This window comes from Vombatus ursinus, unplaced genomic scaffold, assembly GCF_900497805.2.
Source record: "Vombatus ursinus unplaced genomic scaffold, bare-nosed wombat genome assembly UNPS02014770.1, whole genome shotgun sequence".
Classification (NCBI taxonomy): Eukaryota; Metazoa; Chordata; class Mammalia; order Diprotodontia; family Vombatidae; genus Vombatus; species Vombatus ursinus.
In genome coordinates, this window is record NW_020954548.1 from 26,083,721 (window position 1) to 26,106,645 (window position 22,925).

General features: G+C 39.2%; 1 protein-coding gene across 3 annotated transcripts in view; it reads right to left on the minus strand.

Annotated features, from left to right (window-relative positions):
- The window catches only part of SLC1A1 (solute carrier family 1 member 1), a 108,828-nt gene that overhangs the window by 51,564 nt on the left and 34,339 nt on the right, over positions 1-22,925 (minus strand). For all 3 annotated transcript variants that reach the window (XM_027862890.1, XM_027862891.1, XM_027862889.1), the window contains exon 2: positions 5,696-5,836. In XM_027862890.1, the coding sequence (XP_027718691.1) occupies positions 5,696-5,836 (141 nt within the window). The remainder of the gene's footprint in view (positions 1-5,695; positions 5,837-22,925) is intronic.

Consider the following 22,925-nt stretch of genomic DNA (forward strand, 5'->3'; position numbering starts at 1 on the left):
TACTTACTACCACTAATATCTATCTATCTATCTATCTATCTATCTATCTATCTATCTATCTATCTGAGAGTTTATAAAACAGCTTCCTCATAATAACCTGCTCTGGTAAATAACAATGACAGAGACAGCACCTATGATTTCATTGGTCTAAGAACTCCAAAAATGAAGAAATTAGTTGTATCAATGCAGGTTGGCATCTGTGTTTCCTGTAGGAAAACATAGAAGATTTAAATTGGAAGAGCTATTAGAGAGACTCACATGATTTGGACACCCAATGAAACACTACAGGAAAGGCCATTCATTCTTGGACCATGAGATTTCTATATGGAAGGAACCTTTGTCTGCATATGGCCCAACCCTGATTTTACCAAAGAGGAAAGTAGGGTCAAGAGAATTGTACAAAGCCACATTTACCTAGCATTTTATGGTTTACAAAGCAACGCCAGCAGCCAGGTAGTACATTTACTATCATCCCCATTTTACAAAAAAGTAAACTGAGGCCCAGGGAGTGACTTGCCCAAAGCCACAGAAGTATTAAGCAGCAGAGCCAAGATAGGAATCCAAGTTTTCTGCCTTCACACCATGTTTTTCCATTGTGTTACTTTGCTTCCTGTTGAATTGAGTTGCATTGAAGCTATGAAAAACTGGGGGGAAAGGCGGGTCTGGAATGTTTACTGCTATCAATGATTTCCCTAGATAACTTGCAAAGCTGAGTTAAAGTGGAAAATACCCTTCAGAAGTTTCACTATGTAAATGTCCCAAATCATGGGTATTGGTTATTTTCTTTTTCTTTCCTTTTTTTAATTTGTATTTTTGGTTTTTCTTTAGGCAATTGGGGTTAAGTGACTTGCCCAGGGTCACACAGCTAGTAAGTGTTAAATGTTTGGTCTGAGGCCAGATTTGAACTCAGGTCCTCCTGACTTCAGGGCTGGTGCTCTATCCACTGTGCCACCTAGCTGCCCCTGGTATTGGTTATTTTCAAATAGCCCCTGCAATCGCACTAAAGTGTGTATGTATTATTACTGAAGTGGTTTTATTAAAACCTGATTTTCTATTAATTTTTCCCTCTGGTTGCTTAATCTGGACCATCCTTCCATGCCATTTCTGTGGACAGATAAAATTAATATCACTCATGAATAACCATATAAAGAAAGTTTTGAAGATTAGAAAGGATGAGACTTTAAAAGCAATTATTATAACAACATCAATGTTCCTTTTAGTTTCCTAACAAGGTAAGGTATCATGCCAGTTTATAAATGGTGTTATGCCATATAGGTGATAAAAAATGAATAGAAAATCAGGTACCTTGAAAACTCATTTGTTTTGCATAAGCAAATTTGCATAAGATTTATAAGCAATTTTTCAGGAAAGTGTTCATTGTGTGAAGTGAGAAATACAATTAATCTTTACAATACTGTAGTCCTAGAGCATCAGTTATAAACAGGCATGGTACCCTGTAAAACTGAAGGGAACACTTATTTATTTTTAATGGTTTGTCCATTCTAATCCTCCAAACTTTATATGGTTACTCATGATGACAGTATTAATTTTATCTGACAGTATTCATTTCATTTGCATAGATGAATAGTGGATTAAGCAACTCAAATCTATATCTATATCTAATCTGTATCTATATATACATACAAACAGACATACACATATAGGTATATGTCTATCCTGAGGTCTAGTCTAGGCAAGTAAAAACTCTAAATATGGCACCTCTGCAAACAATAGCACCTTTGAACATCCTACCTTATCCACAGTGTTGTGCTCTACCCTGATTAACCTCTGTACTTTTGGGGGAGGGAGTAGGGAAAGAGCAGGGAAGTGGGGAAAGCTGGCAATATGAACAGTGACAGGCAATACATGCTGGAAGAGAACGTTTTTAGCTTTCTAGTGGCCTCATTTTCACATTAACAGAAGGGTCATGTCACTCACTATGTATTGTATTGCCCAAATGAAGACAAGGACAAAGATTTCTCTATTGGATGCTATCACATCTGTCTTCTTGCCTTGAGTATGCAGAAGAAAAGCTTGAGGATGGGGTTGGTGTGATAGCTATCTCACACAGGGCCATCTGATGGGAGAAGAATTAGGTCTGTTCTGCCTGGCCCAAGTGAGGAGAACTCAAGAGCCAAGATGTGGGGATTGTAGAGCTAGACATTTCTGTTTAAGGTAGAGAAAACCTTTCTAACACTGAGAACTCTCCTAAAGTGTAATAATGGTAGTATATCTCCTTTCCGTGGAGTTCTCCAAGTAAAAGTTGACTGGTTGGATGACCACTCATTGGGGTTGTTGTAGAGGCCATTCTTACTAGAGTATAGGTTGGGCAGATGGTTTCTAAAGCTTTACAGAAACCTTCGCATCTCATAGGATTATTCTGAGTATTTCTCACTTTGTTCAATGGATACCTTCCTAAGAAGTTGCTTGCAAAGAATACGTATGTAAAACTGATGAATTTTTGAAGTGCAATACCATTTTCATACACAGAATATAAATTCCTAGTGGATAGGGATTGTTTCATTTTTAAGTTTTTATCCCTCCTTGGCACATGGTAGGTGCCTAATACATGTTTATTTATTGATTGATTTCCATTGTAGCTTTTTATTTAAAGAAATTCTGCAGTCAACTCATTTGTAAAGCAAGTATTCCCTAATACAGTTTTGTTAGAAGTTCCAATTTTAGTGTATTGAGTTGTCTTAAAGTTATAATAGAATCCTACTGATGAGACAGCATGGTATAAATAAAGAGGATGCTAGATTTGGATTTGGAGGACCTTGGGTCAACTCCTGGTCCTGGTTCAAATCTAGCAGTGTCACTGCTAACATGGGCAAGTCACTTAACCACTTGAGGCTTCAGTTTCTTCATTTGTAAAATGAAGGAGTTGGATTAAATGGTCTGAGGTCCCTTTGAGTTCTAAATGGTCCTAAAATGGTCCTGAATGTTTAAGGAAACAAATCTTTGAGAGCAGGTATAGCTTTTACAATCTTCTATTTCCCTTACACACATCCTACCCTACCTATCTGGGGACAGCTAGGTGACAAAGAGGATAGAGCACTAAACCTCAAGGCAGGAAGACATGACTTTAAATCTGATCTCAGACACTTACTAGCATGGGCACATCTTAGTGTCTTCATATATAAATTGACAGAGGTAGATTAGATGATTTCTAAGGTCACTTCTAACTCTAAAGCCTAAAAACCTAAGAATTTCTCCATTGCCATATACCTCGAGGGAGATAAGTGTCATCAATTGTAGAATGGCTAAATAAATTGTGGTACTTAAATGCAATAGAATATTTTGCTACATTATAAGAAATGACAAATATAAAGAACTCAGATGAATATGGTAAGGCTTACATGAACTGATGCAGAGTGAAGTAAGTAGAACCAGGAAGACACTGTAGACCGTGATTACAACAACGTAAATGGAAAGGAGACTCATAGACAAAATTGAATGCTGCACAATTATAATGAGCACACTTATTGTTGTTCAGTCATTTTTTCAGTCATATCTGACTCTTCATGATCCCATTTAGGGTTTTCTTGGCAAAAATAATGGAGTGGTTTGACATTTCCTTCTCCAGCTCATTTGACAGATGAGGAAACTGAATCAAACAGGGTTAAGTGACTTGTCTAGAGTCACATAGATAGTAAGTGTCTGAGGCCAGATTTGAATTCAGGAAGATGAGTCTTCCTGACTCCAGGCCTGGCGTTCCATCCACTGTGCCACCCATCTTGCCCCTCAACTTGTACCAGAAGAGTTAAGAAAGTTCATCTCCCTCCCTTCGTTGGAGAGGTAGGAGCCTATTATTGGGAGATCACTGGGAAGGAGGGATATATTCAGAAGTGAATTTGATTTAAAAACAAAAGACATCATTAAAAAAGAGAAAGATGGTGCAATTTAGTGGGGATAGCCTTGGATTAGGAGACAAGAAGCTGATATTTCTATAGTTATTTCAGTTGTATGAAGCATTTTCCTCACAATAAATCTGTAGGGTGGGAAAAGTATTATTATTTCAATTTTTACAGATGAAGTACCAAACTCGGACCCTGAGTGACTTGCTCAGGGTTATACAGCTAATAATTTGCTAGAGGTAGGCTATAAACCAGCTCTCTTGGCTATTCAGCAGTTGCTCTACTGTGATGGCATTAGGAAGGTCTTTGTATCTTTGCTGTGATCAGTATGGCATGTTACAGTAGAGAGAATGCAGCCCTTGTAGTCATTGGTCCTAGGCTTCAGTCTCAGTTCTGCCACTTAACTGCCTGGCCTTAGGCAAATCCCTTAACCTTTCTACTGTGATGTATAAAAATTTTGAGAGACATTATTTCTGGGAAATTAATCATTTTATTAACTATGCTAGTAATAATTAATTAAAGGGTCAATGACACTCTCGAATGCCAAAGATCCCTCATGGAACCCATTCATTGCTTATATGCCCTTGGAAGAGGGAGTATTCTTGTGGGTGGCAATCGATTCTGATTGGCTACCAACTAATGAGAAGAATGAATATTATAATGAGAGGTGGACAAGTTCTAATGAGGGGCTGGGGGACTTGACTCTGATCACTGGGTCTTGGTCAAAGAGACTTATCTATACCTATATCACCCTGTCTTGGGTAATCTAAACAAAAGCTATACCATTCCTCCCCAAACCTGCTAGTGGAACACAATAGGCTGTAATTCACCTTAGATTAAATTCTTGATAAGGTTCTCTAGTTGGGTGGGGTGTCCCACCCAGGATCAAAAGGCATGTACCTTGGAGATTTCATAATCTCGTGCATCAACAATGCCCTTCAGACTTCTGCAGAAAATCCTGGTCCTAATTAATAATTGATTATTGACATGAGAGAGAAACGATGGTTTCTCTCACGAGGTCTCAACTTTCTCATTTGCAAAATGAAGTATTTGGACTTGATGCCCTCTTAGGTTTCTTTCAGCTCCTGCCTCTAACCCTAACTCTAATTCTGTATCAGTGATCCCTAGTCTAATGTTCTTCCTGCTATGCTATACAGGAAGGACAACATGTGATACAGCAGAATGCACATTGCTCCTCTGATGCTTGCTACCTGTATGATTGTGGTGATCTTGGATACATCCCAGTTTCCTCATCTAATAAAATGAGGGTTGGGCTAGATGGCCTTGAGATCCCTTTGGGTCCTAGGTCTGTGATCCTATCTTTAGTTAAATAGATATAGATCCTATCTATACCTGTGAAATCTCTTTTTGTGTATACTCTTCATGCTACAAAAGCCTAGAAGGGGAGTAATCTGAAATGCTATTAAATGAAATGCTATTAAAACTGACATCCTCGTTATGCCAGAGGACACTGATTGATGCTTAGATAACCAAATGTTCTTTCTCTTGCCTCGTGTCACTGCATGTGAATTTATTTATAGCAACTCTGAATAATAGCATCTTCTTCAGAAGACCTATCATCTGACTTGACCAATGAAGATCTAAGAGAGAGGAAGAGAGAGAGAGAGAGGTGAGAGATGAGAGATGACAGCACTATATAGGCAATGACCAGTACTACAGCACCATCCCCTTTAAGTTCATTTGTAAGTCTGTCATGGACACTTCCTTCAAAGGACAAGACCATTCTTCAAATGCAAAAGCTCCTGGTACGGCAGAACACATATCTAACTGGTGAAACCCAGCAAAGAACTAACAGACCCCAGTTTTTCTGAGAGTACCTGTAATCATGCTGGATGTAATTAGGGGCAAGATGATGAGCTTCAGCATTCGCATTAAAATCTCTCCAGGAAAGGCAAAGTAGAACTTGTCCAGGTTGGATAGATTGCCGTATTCTCGGACTAGGACTCCCACTATAATTCCTAAAGGGGAGAGAAAATAAAGTTGTACACAACATTGTTCAGACCTCCTTGGCACTTGACTCACAAATTGAAGACCAAGACAGATGGATAGAATCATTCAAAAGGGTCCATAAAAACAACAGGATCATAGATTTAGAGCTGCAAGGCACCTAGGAGGACATCTTATCCAACTCTCTTATTTTACAGATTAACTCACTAAGGTCCACAGAGGTTAAGTGATTTCTCTAAGGAGCACACAGTGACCAAGCTTGGGTTTGAATCCAGGTCTTCTGGCCCCAAATAAAAGCTCTTTTCCCCTTATGTCCTGTTGCATTTCTTTTTGACATTCTCTCAGACCTCTATGAATGGAGGGCAGGAATTTACAAACAATCACAATTTCCAAGATTATTCTATTTTACCCTACCCTATCCTACAACTAGGGGCAATTAGCCATCAAAATCTTACAGAAAAAGTTAATGCCACTTCTAGCCTAATGAACTAGATAAACCTGTGAATGAATGGTCTGTAGGCTGCATGCCTTTTTTTTAAAATAAGAGATAGTGTGGCCCTTTGAATCCAAGTTTCACAGAACAAATCCACTTAATAAAAGGCTTTGTTCTGTAAAACCTGGGTTCAGTCAAAAGGCCACATGCAAGGACCTAGGCCACATGTGGCCTCCAGGCCTCAGGTTCTCCACCCCATACTGCCTCTCTCTGTTTAAAAAAAAATACAAAAATTTTACTTTCATTATAAATTAATATCATTTTATAATTTTTACAGAAAACAAATAATACATATTTATTTAATAATAAAACAAAATTTATTTTGTAATGAAATAACATTTATTCTATAGTGAAATAATGAATATTGATTGAGACCTACTTTTATTTATTTATTATAATTACCTGATGGAGAAGCTGGAGAAGCATTTCATCTGAAACATCTTTTTGAGCAACTCAGTTGTGGTATCAACTTGGGTAGTATCTTGAGTTGGGAAATTATTTAATATAGTTGAAAGATTTGCTCTAAAAGATGTATGTTTGAATTCTGTTATATGAAGAGCATACATAAAAGTCACATCATACTCATGTGTGGTTGGGGTGGACATGAAGAGCTAAAAACAATAGATAAAATCTAAATAATGTATTGAATATCTTATTCAAGGGTTGGCAAACTAGGTCCCACCTGTACAGCCTAGGAGCTAAGAATGGTTTTTACATTTTAAAATAAAGATCATATTGAAAAACCTAAAAACCATTCTTAGATCACAGACCGTATAAAAGCAGGCAGAGGCCAGGACTGGGTTCTCATGCAGTAGTTTGTCTACCTCTCATAGATCCAAACTTCAACTCCTATCACCAAACCTTTTATGAAGGAGCAAAACTGATTTGTTTGAGCTTCTTAATTTTGTTCCCCTGTTTATCCTTTGATGATGAGGCTAAAGAAAAGTGTACTGGGCAGGAAGACAGAGGAAAAAAAAAGGGCTGAGGCAGGGGACAAATTGGAATACCCAGTGTAAATTACCCAAGTCTGGCTGTGCACAATGCAGAACTCTGGGTCACTCTGAAGGGTCATATATTTGGATGGGATCTGACCGTGTCAAAAGAGCACTGGAAGTGAGGTCAGAAGAACAGGGTCAAAATCCAAGCTCAGTTATTTGGTATCTGTATGACTTTGGGCAAATCACTTCAACTTTCTGACCTTCAGTCTCTCATCTTTAAAATCAAACCATTGGGGCAGAGCCAAGACGGTGGAGTAAAAGCAGTGACTTGCTTGAGTTCTCCCCCAAATCCCTTCAAATACCTGTAAAAAATGGCTCTAAATGAATTCTAGTGCAGCAGAACCACAAAAAGACAGAGTGAAACAAATTTCCAGCCCAAGACAACCTGGATGGTTGATCAGAAAGGTCTAGGGCACCGGGCTGGGAGAGAAACGCAGTTCAGCATGGGTGCGCAGGCAAAGACCAGGCCTCAGAGAACCAGGAGCAAGCCTCTGGGGACTGAATCACGGCAGCTGTGGCAGTTAAAATCAAACCATCATGGTGTAGTGGGTAGGACACTGGTCTTGGAATCAGGAAAACCTGAGTTTGAATCCTGCTTCAGACATTTGCTAGCTGGGTGATACTAGGCAACTTACAACCACTCTGTGCCTCAGTTTCCTCTTCTATAAAATGAGGGGGTTGGACTTGATGCCTTTCCAGGTCCCATTCAACTCTAACTTAATGATATTATGGAAGGGTTGGGTATGTTAATCCTTAAGGTTCCTTCTGGCTGTAAATCTAATGATCTTGCATTGAAATGCAGGCATCCCCCAACAGAGAGAACAGACACATTGCCTAAAAGATATTGCTAGCACAAAACTTTGGATGTCAATTCTATTTTTTCCACTGATTTATATTTTGTCAAATTAAGATATGTCCACTTCTCCTAAGGCTTTTGGGTCAGGAGCTAGAATAATGAAAAATTCTGTAAGTATAAATGTATGTCAAGCCAACAGGCATTTATTAAACACCCTCTAGGTGCCAGGCACTGTGCTAAATGATATGTATACAAGAAAGACAAAAACAGTTCCTGCCCTCAAGGAGTTCACATCTAATTTAAAGCCACATCTAATTTATTCAGTACTTTGTAAAATTCCCAAGGAGTGAAATTCCACGGAGTGCATTGTTTGCCCTTCACTTTTATGTCTGGGAGGAGCCCCTAGGTTCTGAAAGGCCATACTATAGGAATATAAGTTCTGGCAGGTCCTACAAAGCTAGAAAAACTGTGAGTACAGGCCCTATGGCATACTGTTCTCTGGGGCCTAATCTAATAAAGTTTAGAGACACTCATCCTCAGAGAGTTGGCTGCCATGTCTTGACTTTGTTTAGCCAGAGTACCTCAAGAAACCATCAGCGAAGGTGGAAAGGGGATAGTGATCAACCTTGTTGGAGGAAGTGCCCATACCAAGGAAATCATGGAACTTCCAATGTACCAAAGTACCAACTTCAGGAAGATGAAATGACCATAAAAAGAATTACATTGATGAGAGGATGCTTGATCTGGAAGGTGCCTTAGATAACATCTAGTCTACCTTTCTCATTTAATAGAAGAGGAAACTGCGGTTCAGAGGGGGAAAGAGACTTTTTCAAGGCATGGCAGAAAGGATGCTGGACTTGGAATAAGGAAAACCTGGATTCAAATCCCACTTCAGCTGCTCCCATACTAGCTGCAGGACACTGGACGAGACTCATACCTTCTTTTGACCTCAGATCATCTGTAAAATGAGGTTATTGGACCTGATGGCCTTAAGGTCCCTTCCAATTCTAAATCTATGATAATATGAAGTTTCAGAGCTGGGTCTTATGTCTCTCCCGGGACTGTGGCTTTGAGGCTGCATGTGGCTGCAGGTTCCCCACCCCTGCCAGACCTTCCCGCCTCCTCACCCCAAACAACTTACACTATTAGAAATAGTCGAGGTACAGTGGCAAGAACCCTGGAGTTGGAATCAAAGGACTTGAGCTCAAATCCTAGTTCTGAGACTTATTACCAGTGTGATCTTGAGCAAATCCTAAATGCTCCAGGTTCTCTTCTCTGTGAAATAAAGGGGCTGGAAAAGATGACCTCTTAGGTCCCTTTCAGCTCTCTATCTGTGTTCCTGTGATTATACAGATTCCTCTGGAAGTGTCTCGGGGAGGTTGACAGCAGAGGAAAGGGAATAAGCCTGGGTGAAGAAATAAATCCTGAAAGTGCCCAGCTAAGAAGTCCAGGAGCCAGACTGCCTCATCTGCCTCCAATTTTATTACTTGTACTTCTGGTAATTGACTGTATGCTTGAAAAAGCACATGAAAGCTGGGTAGTTAGAAGGGAATGTCATTTGAGTTCCGGAACCTGAACAATGGGGCAAATAAAAGAGATAAGGGTCTGATGCAATTGTGATAGTCAGGGTGTCCGGTCTGCCACGCTAGATTGTTTACCAAGGGAAGACTTTTATTAACCTTTTTTTTGATATTGTTATCAATTGTTTTCTTTGATATGGCTTTTTCCCCACCCTATGCAATAATAGACAGTTACTGAAAGAAAGGGTATGATAGGGAAGTCAAATTTTTGGACCCTTGAGGAACATGACTACTTTGCAGCAGAATGAAGAATAAAAGCATTGGAAATTCATAGCTGCAAGGGACGTTAGATATGTAGTCCAATGTCCTTATTTCATAGATGGGTAAACGGAAGCTGAGAATGGTGACTGGACTAAGGTCACAAAGACAGTATGGGGAAGAAGGAAGATTTGAACCCAGGCCTCTGGGCTTTAATAATTGAGTTTGAGAAACTAGACATAGGACAAGAAGTAGCTGAAAAATGTCAGTCAGGAGTTTAGGGCAGGAGAAGATTTGGAAGGGGGGAGGGAGAGAATAGCTAATTAAGTGTTTGAAGGGCTATCATGTTGAAGAGTGATAATAATATATAACATTTATAAAGTGTTTTAAGGTTTGCCAAGTACTTTACATTTGTTAAGTAATGTGATCCATACAACAACCCCAGGAGGTAGGCGCTATTATCACACCCATTTTACAGATGTGGAAAGTAAAACTGAGAGAGATTAAGTTGCTTGTCCAGAGTCACACAGTTAGTAAGTGTCTGAGGCAGGATTCAGTGTCAGGCCTTCCTGCTCCTGAGTCCTGCTTTGTTCACTGCACCACCGCCCTGGTATTCTTTTTGGGTTTAGGAGCTGTCCTTTTTGGCGTTAGGAGAGCAGAATTTGGAGCAGTGGGTTGAAAGTATAAAGAAACAAATTTAGGTTTGATTTCAGGAAAACAACAACAGCAGCAGCAACAAAAAACAACTCCCTAACAATTAGAGCCATCCATAAGTGGAATGAGAAGCCTTGGGAGGTGGTGAATCCTGTTTCTTTCAAGGTGTTCAAGGCTAAGGGCAGATGACGACTCATCAGATAAATTATTGAGGATTCTATACAGCAGAGGTTTTTAACCTGGGGATCAAGACTTTGTTTTGTTTGTTTGTTTGAAGTCGATAACATTATTTCGATATAATTAGTTTCCTTTGCAATTCTGTATATTTTATTTTATGCATTTAAAAACATTCTGAGAAGGGATGCATAGGTCTTAATAGACCTACAAAGGCATCCATGACCCCCCCCTCCCCCCAAAGTTAATTCCTGCTATACAGGATTTTTTTGTTAATTATGTAAGATTCTTTTGGGAGACATGGGATAGAATAAATGGCCTTTGAGGTCCCTTTCAACTCTGAAATTCTATGATTCTCTAAGCCTGATAGGCAATATTCCTCCTTTATTAAATGGATTTCTTAAAGCAAATACAAGCTCCCAAAGGACTACCTCAGGGCAGGATTATAGTAGAGACAAGATCATTGAGAATAAGGTCATACCTAGGGGCAAGTTCAAGCCCAAGCACTCTCTCCTTGGGGCAAGAAAATCAAGAGAGCCCTCCCAGAATTACTCTCAGTCACCCGGAATGTAAAAGGTCAAAGAATTCCCATAATGCTGTTTTTGCTTTTTGGTTTCCCCAGAGTTTTTGCTTAGTGTCTGGCAGGTAGAAAGAGCTTAATAAATGCTTGTCAACTTTCTGCTGGGCTGCCCCATGTATTAAGAATGGTAAAGATCACAGCAGTCTTCTAAGACTATTGCAGCCTCAGTGATGACTGGAACCTCGATTCCCTGGCCTTTTCACCCCAAAAGGAACAAGGAAACAGAAGCAATAAACCTGGAAAATGCATGATTAGAATGCTCAGCTCTTTTCATTCAATCTCAAAAATCACAACTTGGGCATTTGGGAGCTTAGAAGACTAGGGCAGGTGCAAAGGATGGGGAAGGCACTCAGAAGATACACATAGTGCTAGGGCCAATTAGTTGAAAGTAAGTAGCCATCAACCAATACATAAACTCATCTAATACATGGATTTTAAAAAATGACTCTATTTTTTTATGGTTTTTTTTGGGGGTTAGGCAATGAGGTTAAGTGACTTGCTCAGGGTATCTGAGGCCAGATTTGAACTCAGGTCCTCCTGAATCCAGGGCTGGTGCTCTATTCGTTGAGCCACCTAGCTGCCCCTGTTTTGTTCTGTTTTGTTTTGTTTTGTTTTTTCTAATCAGTATTGGTTATATTAGATCTTAACTTCTTGGTAGGCTGAAAATGATGTCTCCTTACTTAGACTTTTCTAGAGCACTTGGTTTAGTTCTCTTATTTGCCCAATTATATTCAACGCTATAGGATATTTATTGTGTATATATTGTATCCCCTTAATGAAATGGTAAACTCCTAGAGGGGAAGAGTTGTGTCACTCTTTCATCAATAAGCATTTATATAACACCTGCTGTGTGCCAGGCATGTATTGAGTGCTTTTTATAAGAATTATCTCAGCTGTAAGGTAGGTGCTATTATTATCCCCATTTTACAGTTGAGGAAACTGAGCAAAACAGAAGTTAAGTGACCTGCCTAGGGTCACATAGCTCCAGATTACACTTTGAGAACTGCTGAACTAGATGATCTCTAAGGCCCCTTTCCTTAAGGTGTCTGTGATCCTAAGAATGTTTGTAGAGGGAAAATTATTCAAATAGTGGCTGGAAAAGATTCCTTGAGTAGATAACTTTTTCAGAAGTACTTAAAAATATTTTCCCTCAGCCTATGAATCTTAATCAAGAATGTAATAAAATTTAGAGCTTAAAGATGACCTTAGGCATTACTTAGTCCATTTTAACAGATGAGACCTGGAGTGGAAAAGTTGTTCAGTCATTTCAGTCCCCATTTGAGGTTTTCTTGGCAAAGACACTGGAGTAGTTAGCCATTTCTTTCTACAGCTCATTTTACAGATGAGGAAACTGAGGCATCCACGGTTAAGTGACTTGTCCAGGGTCACATAGCTGGTTAAGTGTCTGAGTGGAAAAATGATGTATCCCCATATCATTTTTGGTAGTGAGTGGAAAAACTGGAATTTGAACCTGGGTCCTTTGACTCCAAATGCAGAGGTTTTTTTTTTTTTGCAATATACGACATTTTCTCCATGAACTAAATTTTAAAATTTCTTTTGTGAACTGTTACTTTGGCCATTGGATTAAAAAAGCACACACATTTCTACTCTACAGAAGCAGGTGCCTCTCTGGCTCTATAAATCTATGTCAAGTGAGACTCAGCCACTTTTTCTAGGGTGAGCTGCTCCCTGGGTTCCAGGACAGCCAAAGTACAGTTTGTTTTTTTTTGCCATGAGGAAGCTGTTACTATAGTAATTTATAATCTACAAGTGCTCAGTCAAAACAGAGGCATGAAACAACCAGAAGAATAGGAACCAACCTCTTATTCAGTGCAGCAATTTCTTTATTCTTTAGAAATGAAGATAGGCACTACTAATTTAAAATGAGACGCTATAATTCAAAAGTCCACTTAGTTCAGAAAATAGATGTTAGCTAGCAAAGAAAGCTAAAGGCTGCCTACATAGCATTCAATTACTGTCCTCTGAGATGATGAATTTTATTACTATTTGCTAAATATTAGCAAATACCCTGAATTTTAGTTTCGTTGTTCAGTTGCTTCAGTCATTTCCGACTCTTTGTGACCCCGTTTGGAATTTTCTTGGCAAAGGTACTGGAGTGGTTTGCCATTTCCTTCTCCAGCTCATTTTTACAGATGAGGAAATTGAGACAAACAGGGTTAAGTACCCTGCCCAGGTTCACATAGCTATTAAGTGTCTAACACCAGATTTGAACTCAGGTCTTCTTGATACTAGCTCCGATGCTCTATACACTACACCACACTAAGGCCCATTTCTCTAAGTAGTAATATTATTACTTTTTACAAAGAAGACACTCATACCCTATATAGACGACTCATATAGTATTTGGATAGCTAAATGCATACATGCTTGTTCTGTTAGTACAGGCTATGTATTATAGTAAAGAGATCCCTGGATTCAGAAGCAGGAGAGCAATGAGTTCTGGCTTTAACACTTCCTCGCTGTGTGACCATTATCAAGTCATGTTAGCTCTCTGAACCTTAATTTCCTCATCTGTAACCTTGGGATTGATATCTGCTCTATTTGTCTCAGCATTGTTGTGAGACCAATATTTTGAAAACCTTATAATTCCTTGTAAAGGTTTACAAGTCTGAGCTATTATTATCATTCTTACAGATTGTTGCTCCTCCATATGTTCCTGTTTTATGTGAATCTTGTGAATTTTTGTGAATGCTTCATTGATAATCTCCCTAACTCGTATGGTTCCTTTAATATCTTGAGGGTGTTAATGTATCACCTTCTGTCTTGGTTTATCTCACTACACATCTAGGTCACTTCCTTTTATGGTCATACTATTTTTATTAATTATAAAGCTAATTTTTAAATGCTGCCATATTTTCTGGATAATGGAATATAATAATTATGGAGATTAGTTAATTTGCTTTTTCTGGTTTCAAAGTTAGGATGAACCATAGTCTTCACATGGTCCACATTGCTACAAAGTGGTGACTAGAATAATAATAATAATAAAAGACATTGACATTCATGAAGATATTTACCAACAATGGTAAAAATACCATGACATAGTGGATAGAGGGCCAGCCTTAGATTCAGGAGGGTCTCTGGCCTCTGAAACATATGGCCATAAGTAAGTCACTTAAACACTCAGTGCTACCAGGGACCTTTCTAAAAATATAAAATTGTAGACCAGTTGTAGACCAGCTGGGGACCTGTCTTGGGTGGAGGGAGTTTTCATACTGGGACTTCCCCACAATGATAAATTCAGAAGTCCAGACTAATGGGCTACTCTGAGCCAACTACTTTCTTGACCAATACCCTGGGTTAGACTATTATCCTAGAATAAAGACCTTCTCTGATATAAACTAACAAGTGTTAGTTGGTCAAAGAATTATTATAATCCCTGATATATACAAAAAACTTTACAGAGACCTTCTTTAAGTCTTTCAATAACCTTGGTGAGGTAGGTAGTACAAATCTCATTCAAAGATTAGGAAATTGAGGACTAGGGAGTTGAAATAACTTTTTAAAAAATATTTATTTTTAGTTTTCAACATTCACTTATACAAGACTCTGAGTTCCAAATTTTCTCCCCATCTCTCCCCTCCCACCACCCCAAGATGGCATGCATTCTGATTACCCCTTCCCCCAATCTGCCCTGCCTTCTATCACCCCCCTTCCTTCTCTTATTCCCTTCTCCTTCTATTTTCCTGTAGGGTAAGATAGATTTCTATATCCCATTGCCTGTGTATCTTATTTCCCAGTTGCATGTAAAAACAATTTTTAACAATTGTTTTTTTAAAACTTTGAGCTCCAAATTCTCTCCCTTCCTCCATCCCCACTCACCATCATTGAGAAGGCAAGCAATTCAATATATGTTATACGTGTGTAGTCATGCAAAACACTTCCATAATAGTCATGTTGTAAAAGACTAACTATATTTCCCTCCATCCTATCCCACCCCTGTTTATTCTATTCTCTCCTTTGACCCTGTCCCTCCTCAAAAGTGTTTGCTTCTGATTACCCCTCCCCCAATCTGCTCTCTCTTCTATTATTCCTCTACCCCATTCCCTTCCCCCTTACTTTCCTGTAGGGTAAGACAGATTTACATTTCCAGTTGCGCATGTTTGTTATTCCCTTCTTAAGCCAAATCTGATGAGAATAAAGTTCACTCATTCCCTCTCACCTCCCCCCTCTTCCCCTCCACTGTAAAAGCTTTTTCTTGCCTCTTTTATGTGAGATAATTTACCCCATTCTGCCTCTCCCTTTCTCCTTCTCCCAGTATAATCTTCTCTTACCCCTTAATTTTATTTTTTAGATATCATCCCTTCATATTCAACTTACTCTGTCCTCTGTCCATATATATTTCCTCTGACTACCCTAATACTGAGAAAGGTTTCATGAGTTACAAATATCATCTTTCCATGTAGGAATATAAACAGTTTAACTTTAATAAGTTCCTCATGATTTCTCTTTGCTGTTTACCTTTTTATGCTTCTCTTGAGTCTTATATTTGAAAGTCAATTTTTCTATTTAGCTCTGGCTTCTCAAGAATGCATTAAATTCCTCTACATCATTGAATATCAATGTTTCCCCCTCATTGATTACACTCAGTTTTGTTGGGTAGGTGATTCTTGATTTTAATCCTAGCTCCTTTGCCCTCTGGAATATCATATTCCAAGCCTTCCAATCCTTAATGTAGAAGCTGCTAAATCTTGTGTTATCCTGATTGTGTTTCCACAGTACTTGAATTGTTTCTTTCTGGCTGCTTGCAGTATTTCTTCCTTGACCTGGGAACTCTGGAATTTGGCTATAATATTCCTGGGAGTTTTCCTTTTGGGATCTCTTTCAGGAGGTGATCAGTGAATTCTTTCAATTTCTATTTTACCCTCTGGTTCAAGAATATCAGGGCGATTTTCCTTGATAACTTTTTGAAAGATGATGTCTAGGCTCTTTTTTTGATCATAGCTTTCAGGTAGTCCAATAATTTTAAAATTCTCTCTTCTGGATCTATTTTCCAGGTCAGTTGTTTTTCCAATGAGATATTTCACATTGTCTTCTATTTCTTTTGGTTTTATTTTATAATTTCTTGATTTCTCATAGAGTCATTAGCTTTATTCTAATTTTTTTTTTTTTTTTGGCTAGGCAATGGGTTAAGTGATTTGCCCAGGGTCACATAGCTACTAAGTGTTATGCGTCTGAGGCAGTATTTGAAGTCAGGTCCTCCTGAATCCAGGGCTGGTACTCTATCCGCTGTGCCACCTAGCTGCCCCTGCACCACCTAGCTGTCCCCATTCTAATTTTTAAAGAATTATTTTCTTCAGTGAGCTTTTGGACATCCTTTTCCATTTGGCCAATTCTCTTTTTTAAAGCATTCTTCTCTTCATTGGCTTTTTGGACCTCTTTTGCCATTTGGGTTAGTCTATTTTTAAGGTGTTATTTTTTCAGTATTTTTGGGGTCTCTTTTAGCAAACTGTTGACTCATTTTTCATGATTTTCTTGCATAACTCTCATTTCTCTTCCCAATTTTTCCTCTACTTCTCTTACTTGATTTTCAAAATCCTTTTTGAGCTCTTCCATGGCCCAAGACCAATTCATATTTTTCTTGGAAGCTTTGGATGTAGGAACTTTGACTTTGTTGTCTTCTTCTGGTTGTATGTTTTGATCTTTCTTGTTACCAAAGTAAGATTCTATAATCCAAGTTTTTTTGCTCATCTTCCCAGCCAGTTACTTGACTTTTAAACTCTTTGTCAAGGTAGGTTCTGCTTCCAGTGTGGGGGGTGTCCTGTCCCAAGCTTCAGGGGTCTTGTGCAGCTGTTTTCAGACATATTTCTAGGGACCTATACATTTCCAGTTCTTTCAAGGTGGTATGATCTAAGGAGAGGTATTTACTCCTCTCCCAGCTTGTGCTCTGGTCTGTGAGTGACCAAAGCACTCTTTTCTGCCCTGGAACTGTGAGGAGGGTCCCCTTTCCATTGCTGCCACAAGCTCTGCTCTGCCAGTGCTCCTCCTCACCCCAGGACTGCCACCCAGGATTGTGACCAAGATCCAAGTATGGGCAAAGCAACAGAATCCTTCCTCAGTGCCAGCAAAGAGATCCCTGTAATCGCCTTCTAATCATTTTGATCCCCTTACCGTCTGTGGGCTGTGAAATAATTTTTTTTAAGATCACATAGGTAGTAAGCAGCAGAAATGGGAGTGAACCCAGGCCCACAGATCTATGTAGACTCCTGAACTCTTTCCCCATGGCCCCCCTACAGTTAGGCCTTTGTGGAGGAGAGGAAAGGGTCAATTCCTCTCTGAGGCATGACTATACTAAATGACACCCCAACAAAAACTGTGCCTCCTTAAGCACATATCTGATTGAAGTAAGAGCTGGCCTCTCTGGCATTCTCTCAGCCAGAATTTGTTATTTCCATTTGATAATTGACATCCATAATTATGGCTGAGGTACTCCAAGAACATTCTTAATCAAAGACAGAGCTTTGTATCAAGTGCATTTTAATGGATTTCTGCTCTTTGAAAATTACTACTCTATCTTGAATATGTAATGGTAGCTGTCAACCAGCATGCTTGATTAACCAGAACATGTGCTTCTTCACCCAGCCATATTAACAATGACTATACCAGAAAGCCATTGCAAAAGTCACCCTGGCAGAGTCACAAGACCTGGCTTTGGGTACTGGCTTAGCCACTCAGTAGCTGTGTGATAACAGGTAACTCAAATAATTTTTCTGAGCATCAATGTATTCCATTTAAATTGGAAGTAATAATATTTATCCTATCTCACAGTGTTGCTATGGGGATCAAATGACATTTTATGAGTAGGGAATGGAGACTGGGTGTATGAATTCATTGGCACAGAGAATTTGTAAGCAAGGAAACTCTACCAATGCAATTTATAGTTAGTCTACTTGGCAATTTATAGTTAGTCTTAGAGAGTTACCCAGAGCAGAAGTAGCTGGCTAGATTAAACTGTAACAGAAATATTTAACAAAATAAATAAAACTACAATAGAACACAGAATAATGTTAATATGTGGTTTTCTAAGTTAATATGTGGCCTGCAGGGATCCTTATGTACTGTTCAGTATCTCCCCATTTCTACTGGAATTGGACACCCCTGGGCTAGAGCACTGAGTGGCTAAGAGACACACAGCACTCCATATTAGGTAGCACTTGTACCCAGGTCTTCCTGGCTTGTGGGAAAGCTCTCTCTTCACTAATCCACACTGCCTCTCATTGCATTAATAAGGGGTGCAAAGTGCTTTAATACATATGATGTTATATATGCACTATATAAATGTACAGTAAAGTTGTACTATATAAATGTACTATACAAATGTATAGTACAACTGCGTGCCCAGCAGAAATTGCATCTAAGTTAACCTTTCAGTCCAAGAGGGCTTAATACATAACCAAGAATGTGTTTTTTTGATGCATAATCTTGTCTTTTCTGTGTGAACCCAAGTTGACTTAACTATAAAAAACATCCATTTTCAAATATAATTAAAACTTCACACAAAACTTTTCAGGAGACAGGTAGGTGGCTCAGTAGATAGATTTCTGGGCCTGGAATCAGGAAGACCCGAGTTCAAATCTGGCCTCAGATACTTACTAGTTGTGTGACCCTATATAGGTCACTTAACCTCTGTTTGCTTTAATTCACTGGAGAAGGAAATGGCAAACCACTCTAGTACCTTTGCCAAGATAAACCCATGGACAGTATTGACGTGCGTTGGTCCACGGAGTCACAAAGAATCAGACACAACTGAACAACCCTGGGCAAGTTACTGAACCCTGTTTCCCTCAGTTTCCTCATCTGTAAAATGATCTGGAGAAGGAAATGGCAAACCACTCCACTATCTTTGCCAAGAAAACCCCAAAAAGGGATCGCAAAGAATTAGACACTACTGAAAAACAACTCAACAGCAACAAAACTGTGCAAGTGTATTGCAGGACATATTGATAGGACCACAAGCAAAATGACTTTATCATACCAATATAACATAGGATAATGTACATTAAGGCATCAAAAGCCAAATTCTGCTTTGGGATAGAATTCTGGGCAAGATCAACTCTTGGTAAAATGGCTATTTGCATTTAGTTTGTGGACTCAAATTTTGCAATGAGTGACATTTCAAATTCAGGATCTTTGGGTGACTGCCAAGTTTGGTTGGGGTTGTAGGAGTGGGGAGATGAGGTCAGGACAGGACAAGGGTCAAATGAATAATAACATTTCATATTTGATTGGTACTTTAAAGTGGTGTCCCAGCCAACAATAACTCTCTATTTTGCAGATGAGGAAACTGAGGCCTCTAGCGAGATGTAATAACACATACAATTAGTAAGGGGTGGGTTTTGAACTCATCTTCTGACTCCAAATCCATTGTTTTTTCTTTTCTTTTCTTTTCTTTCTTTTTTTCTTTCCTTTTAGCAATGACAGGCTTTCTCCCTGGTACAATAAAATTTTATCTGGCTAGACCAGGGATGACGTATTCTCCTTAAACAAATATTAAAGAGAAAAGAGCCTTCTAACCTCTGAGTTTTTGCTTCCTTTTGTCATACTGTGCCATAGCTGCCTATCCCAGACTTACACAGGGCTCCCCATAGGCTTCTGGGATGGTTTTGAACTCAATGAAGAGCATTAAACTCACTTTTTTCCAGTTAATAGTGGTCTGAAATGGTCATTGAGACTCCTTTTCTTCAAGGAATGATTTTGTATTACTTCCCCTCACCTGTTGTACAGCTAAACTGGCCAACTTGTTGTTCCCATAATGATATTCTGCTTCCTACCTCTGCGACGCTGCCTGGAATGTTTTCCCAAAAGCTTTTCCTGATTCCCTTAGTTGTTAATGTTTTTCACATCAAAATTACTTTGAATTTATTTTTCATATATTTTATATTGATTTATGTTCAAAGGATCATAGAGCAAGAAGAGAGGTTATTTAGTTCAACCCCTTCATTTTACAGATGAGGAAACTGAGACCAAGAGAGGTTAAGTGATTTGCCCCAGGTCACCCAGGCAGTAAGTGTTGGAGGTAAGGTTTGAATCCAGGTCTTCTGACTCCAGAGCCAGCTTTCCTAGGCCTGTCTCTTACTAAATAGCTATGTCATCTTAGGCAAGTCAATTAACTTCTTTAGTTTTCAAGTTTCTTCCTGAAAATTAAGGGGACTTTACCAATGATCTTGAAAGTCCTTTCACATCCATAATTCAATGAGTCTATGAGAGCACATGAAGAAGAATACCTATTGTCTAACCCAGGGGCTCTCCATTTTTGTGTGTGTCATGGATCCCATTGGTGGTCTGGTAAAGCCTATAGACCCCTTCTCAGAAAAATGTCTTTAAATGCATAGAATAAAATACATAAGATTACAAAGGAAACTAATTAAATTGGAATAAAAATTATTTTTTTCTATTCACATTCATAACTGATCTTTCCCCAACTCCCCCCTGAAATTTATCCACTATCTTGTCCTGGACCTTATGTTTAAAATTCCTGGTCTAGGCTATAACATAGAGTTAGGCAGGCTATCCATTTAGCTAATCCATCAATACATGTGTCTTGGCCAGGCTGGGTACAGAAATGAATAGTAGTTTTTGTTGTTCAGTCATTTTAGTCATGTCTGACTCTTCGTTACCTACATTTGGATTTTTTTTTTGTAGTTTTTTTTTAGGCAATTGGGGTTAAGTGACTTGCCCAGGGTCACATAGCTAGTAAGTGTCAAGTGTTGGTTTGAGGCCAGATTTGAACTCAGGTCCTCCTGACTTCAGTCCGGTGCTCTATCCACAGTGCCACCTAGCTGTCCCTCATTTGGATTTTCTTGACAAAGATACTGGAGTGATTTTCCATTTCCTTCTTGAGTTCATTTTGCAAATGAGGAAACTGAGGCAAATGGGGTTAAGTGACTTGCCCAGCATCACACAGATAGTACCTGAAGTTGGATTTGAATTCACAGGCCCAGCACTATATCCACTCTGCCATCTAGCTGATCTCAATTAGGAACTAGAAAGCAGGTTATCTTGTATTTGGGAACTTATAATCTTCAATGATTATAATATTTTCAATGATTGCAAGCTGTGTCCTGATAAAGCCCAACTTTTAACAACAATATTTTTCTAGGAATTCAGCAAATCATGAAATATAACAATTTCCAAAGAATTAAAAGTAACTCCGACGACAATGCAGAGACAGGTAGTGGGTGAAAACAGACTGTATTCTGGTTAGCAATGGTGATGTGCACAAGAACTGGTAGAAAAGGAATCATCAAGAAAATGTGTAAATGAAAGGGAATTGGGTTGATCCCATACTGAAAGAGAGGCAAAATGAACAGACAGCTTCAGCTCTTTACTGGCAACCATTCAGTGCTAATGGCCTAGAGGAAGGTCTCCAGCATGGTGGACAGATTAGTAGAATCAAATATTTTGAAACATAATGGACCTTTGAGATTATTTAGTCCAACCCTGCTCCTGCTCCTTTAACAGCTAGGTGGCATGATGGATAGAACACTGGCTTGGATTCAGAAAGACCTGATAGCTGTGTGACCCTGGGCAAGTCACTTATCCTCTATATGCCTCTATTTCCTCATCTGTAAAGTGGAGATAATATCCCCCAGGGTTGTTGTGAGGACCAAACAAGATTATAATTGTAAAGTTCTTAACACTGTGCCTGGCACATAGTAGGTACTATATAAATGTTAGCCATTATAATTCTTATTCTCTGATGAGGAAACTGAGATGAAGTGATTTGCCCAAAGTCACAGAGATAGAAGGGAGAAGAGTAGATCCTCTCTGTATAATTTATGGGTAGATAGAGATCAAAACTGCATAGAAAGAAAGGCTATGCTATGAATTAATGTTTTACATCACTAGAGGAAGTACTCTCATCAATGAGAGTATCGGTCAGTTGAAATATAAGGGATTCTGAATCAATTCACATTCTCTGGGACATAGCTATACATTGTAAGGGCCTGATATAACACAAGCTAATACAATCAACATTGCAATTCAGTTTAACAAATTTTTATTATGTGCTTATTACATGCAAGGCACTAGGTTAAATGCTAGGGATACAAAGGCAACAAAATAGAAATATCTTGTCTCAAGGAGCTTATATAGAAGCATCAGTGGTGAGGTAGTGGGTAGGGCTCTATCCCCGTAGTGATGGGAAAGAGGGAGGGAGAGGGGGATAGAGAGAGAGAGAGGAGGGAGAGGGAAAGGAAGAGAGAGAAGGGGAGGGGGAGAAAAAGAGAGAGAAAGAAAGGAAAAGAGAAAGAGAGAAGAGGGGAGGGGGAGAGAGGGAGAAGGACTAAGAGAGAGGAAGAGAGAGAGATATAGAAAGAGAAAGAAGAAGAGAAGGAGAGAGAGTGAGAGGAAGAGAGAGAGGAGGGAGGGCAAAGAGAGGGATAGAGAGAGAAAGAGAGAAAAGGAAAAGGGGAGAGAATGGAAAGAGAAAGAGAGAGGGGAAGAGCAGAGAGAGCGAGAGAGAGAAAGATATGGGGAGTGGGGAGAAAAAGGGAAAGAAAGTGAGGGAAAGAGTAAAAGAGAGAAAGAGAGAAAGGGAGGGAGAGAAGGAGAGGGACACACACACACACACACACACACACACACACACACACACACACACACAC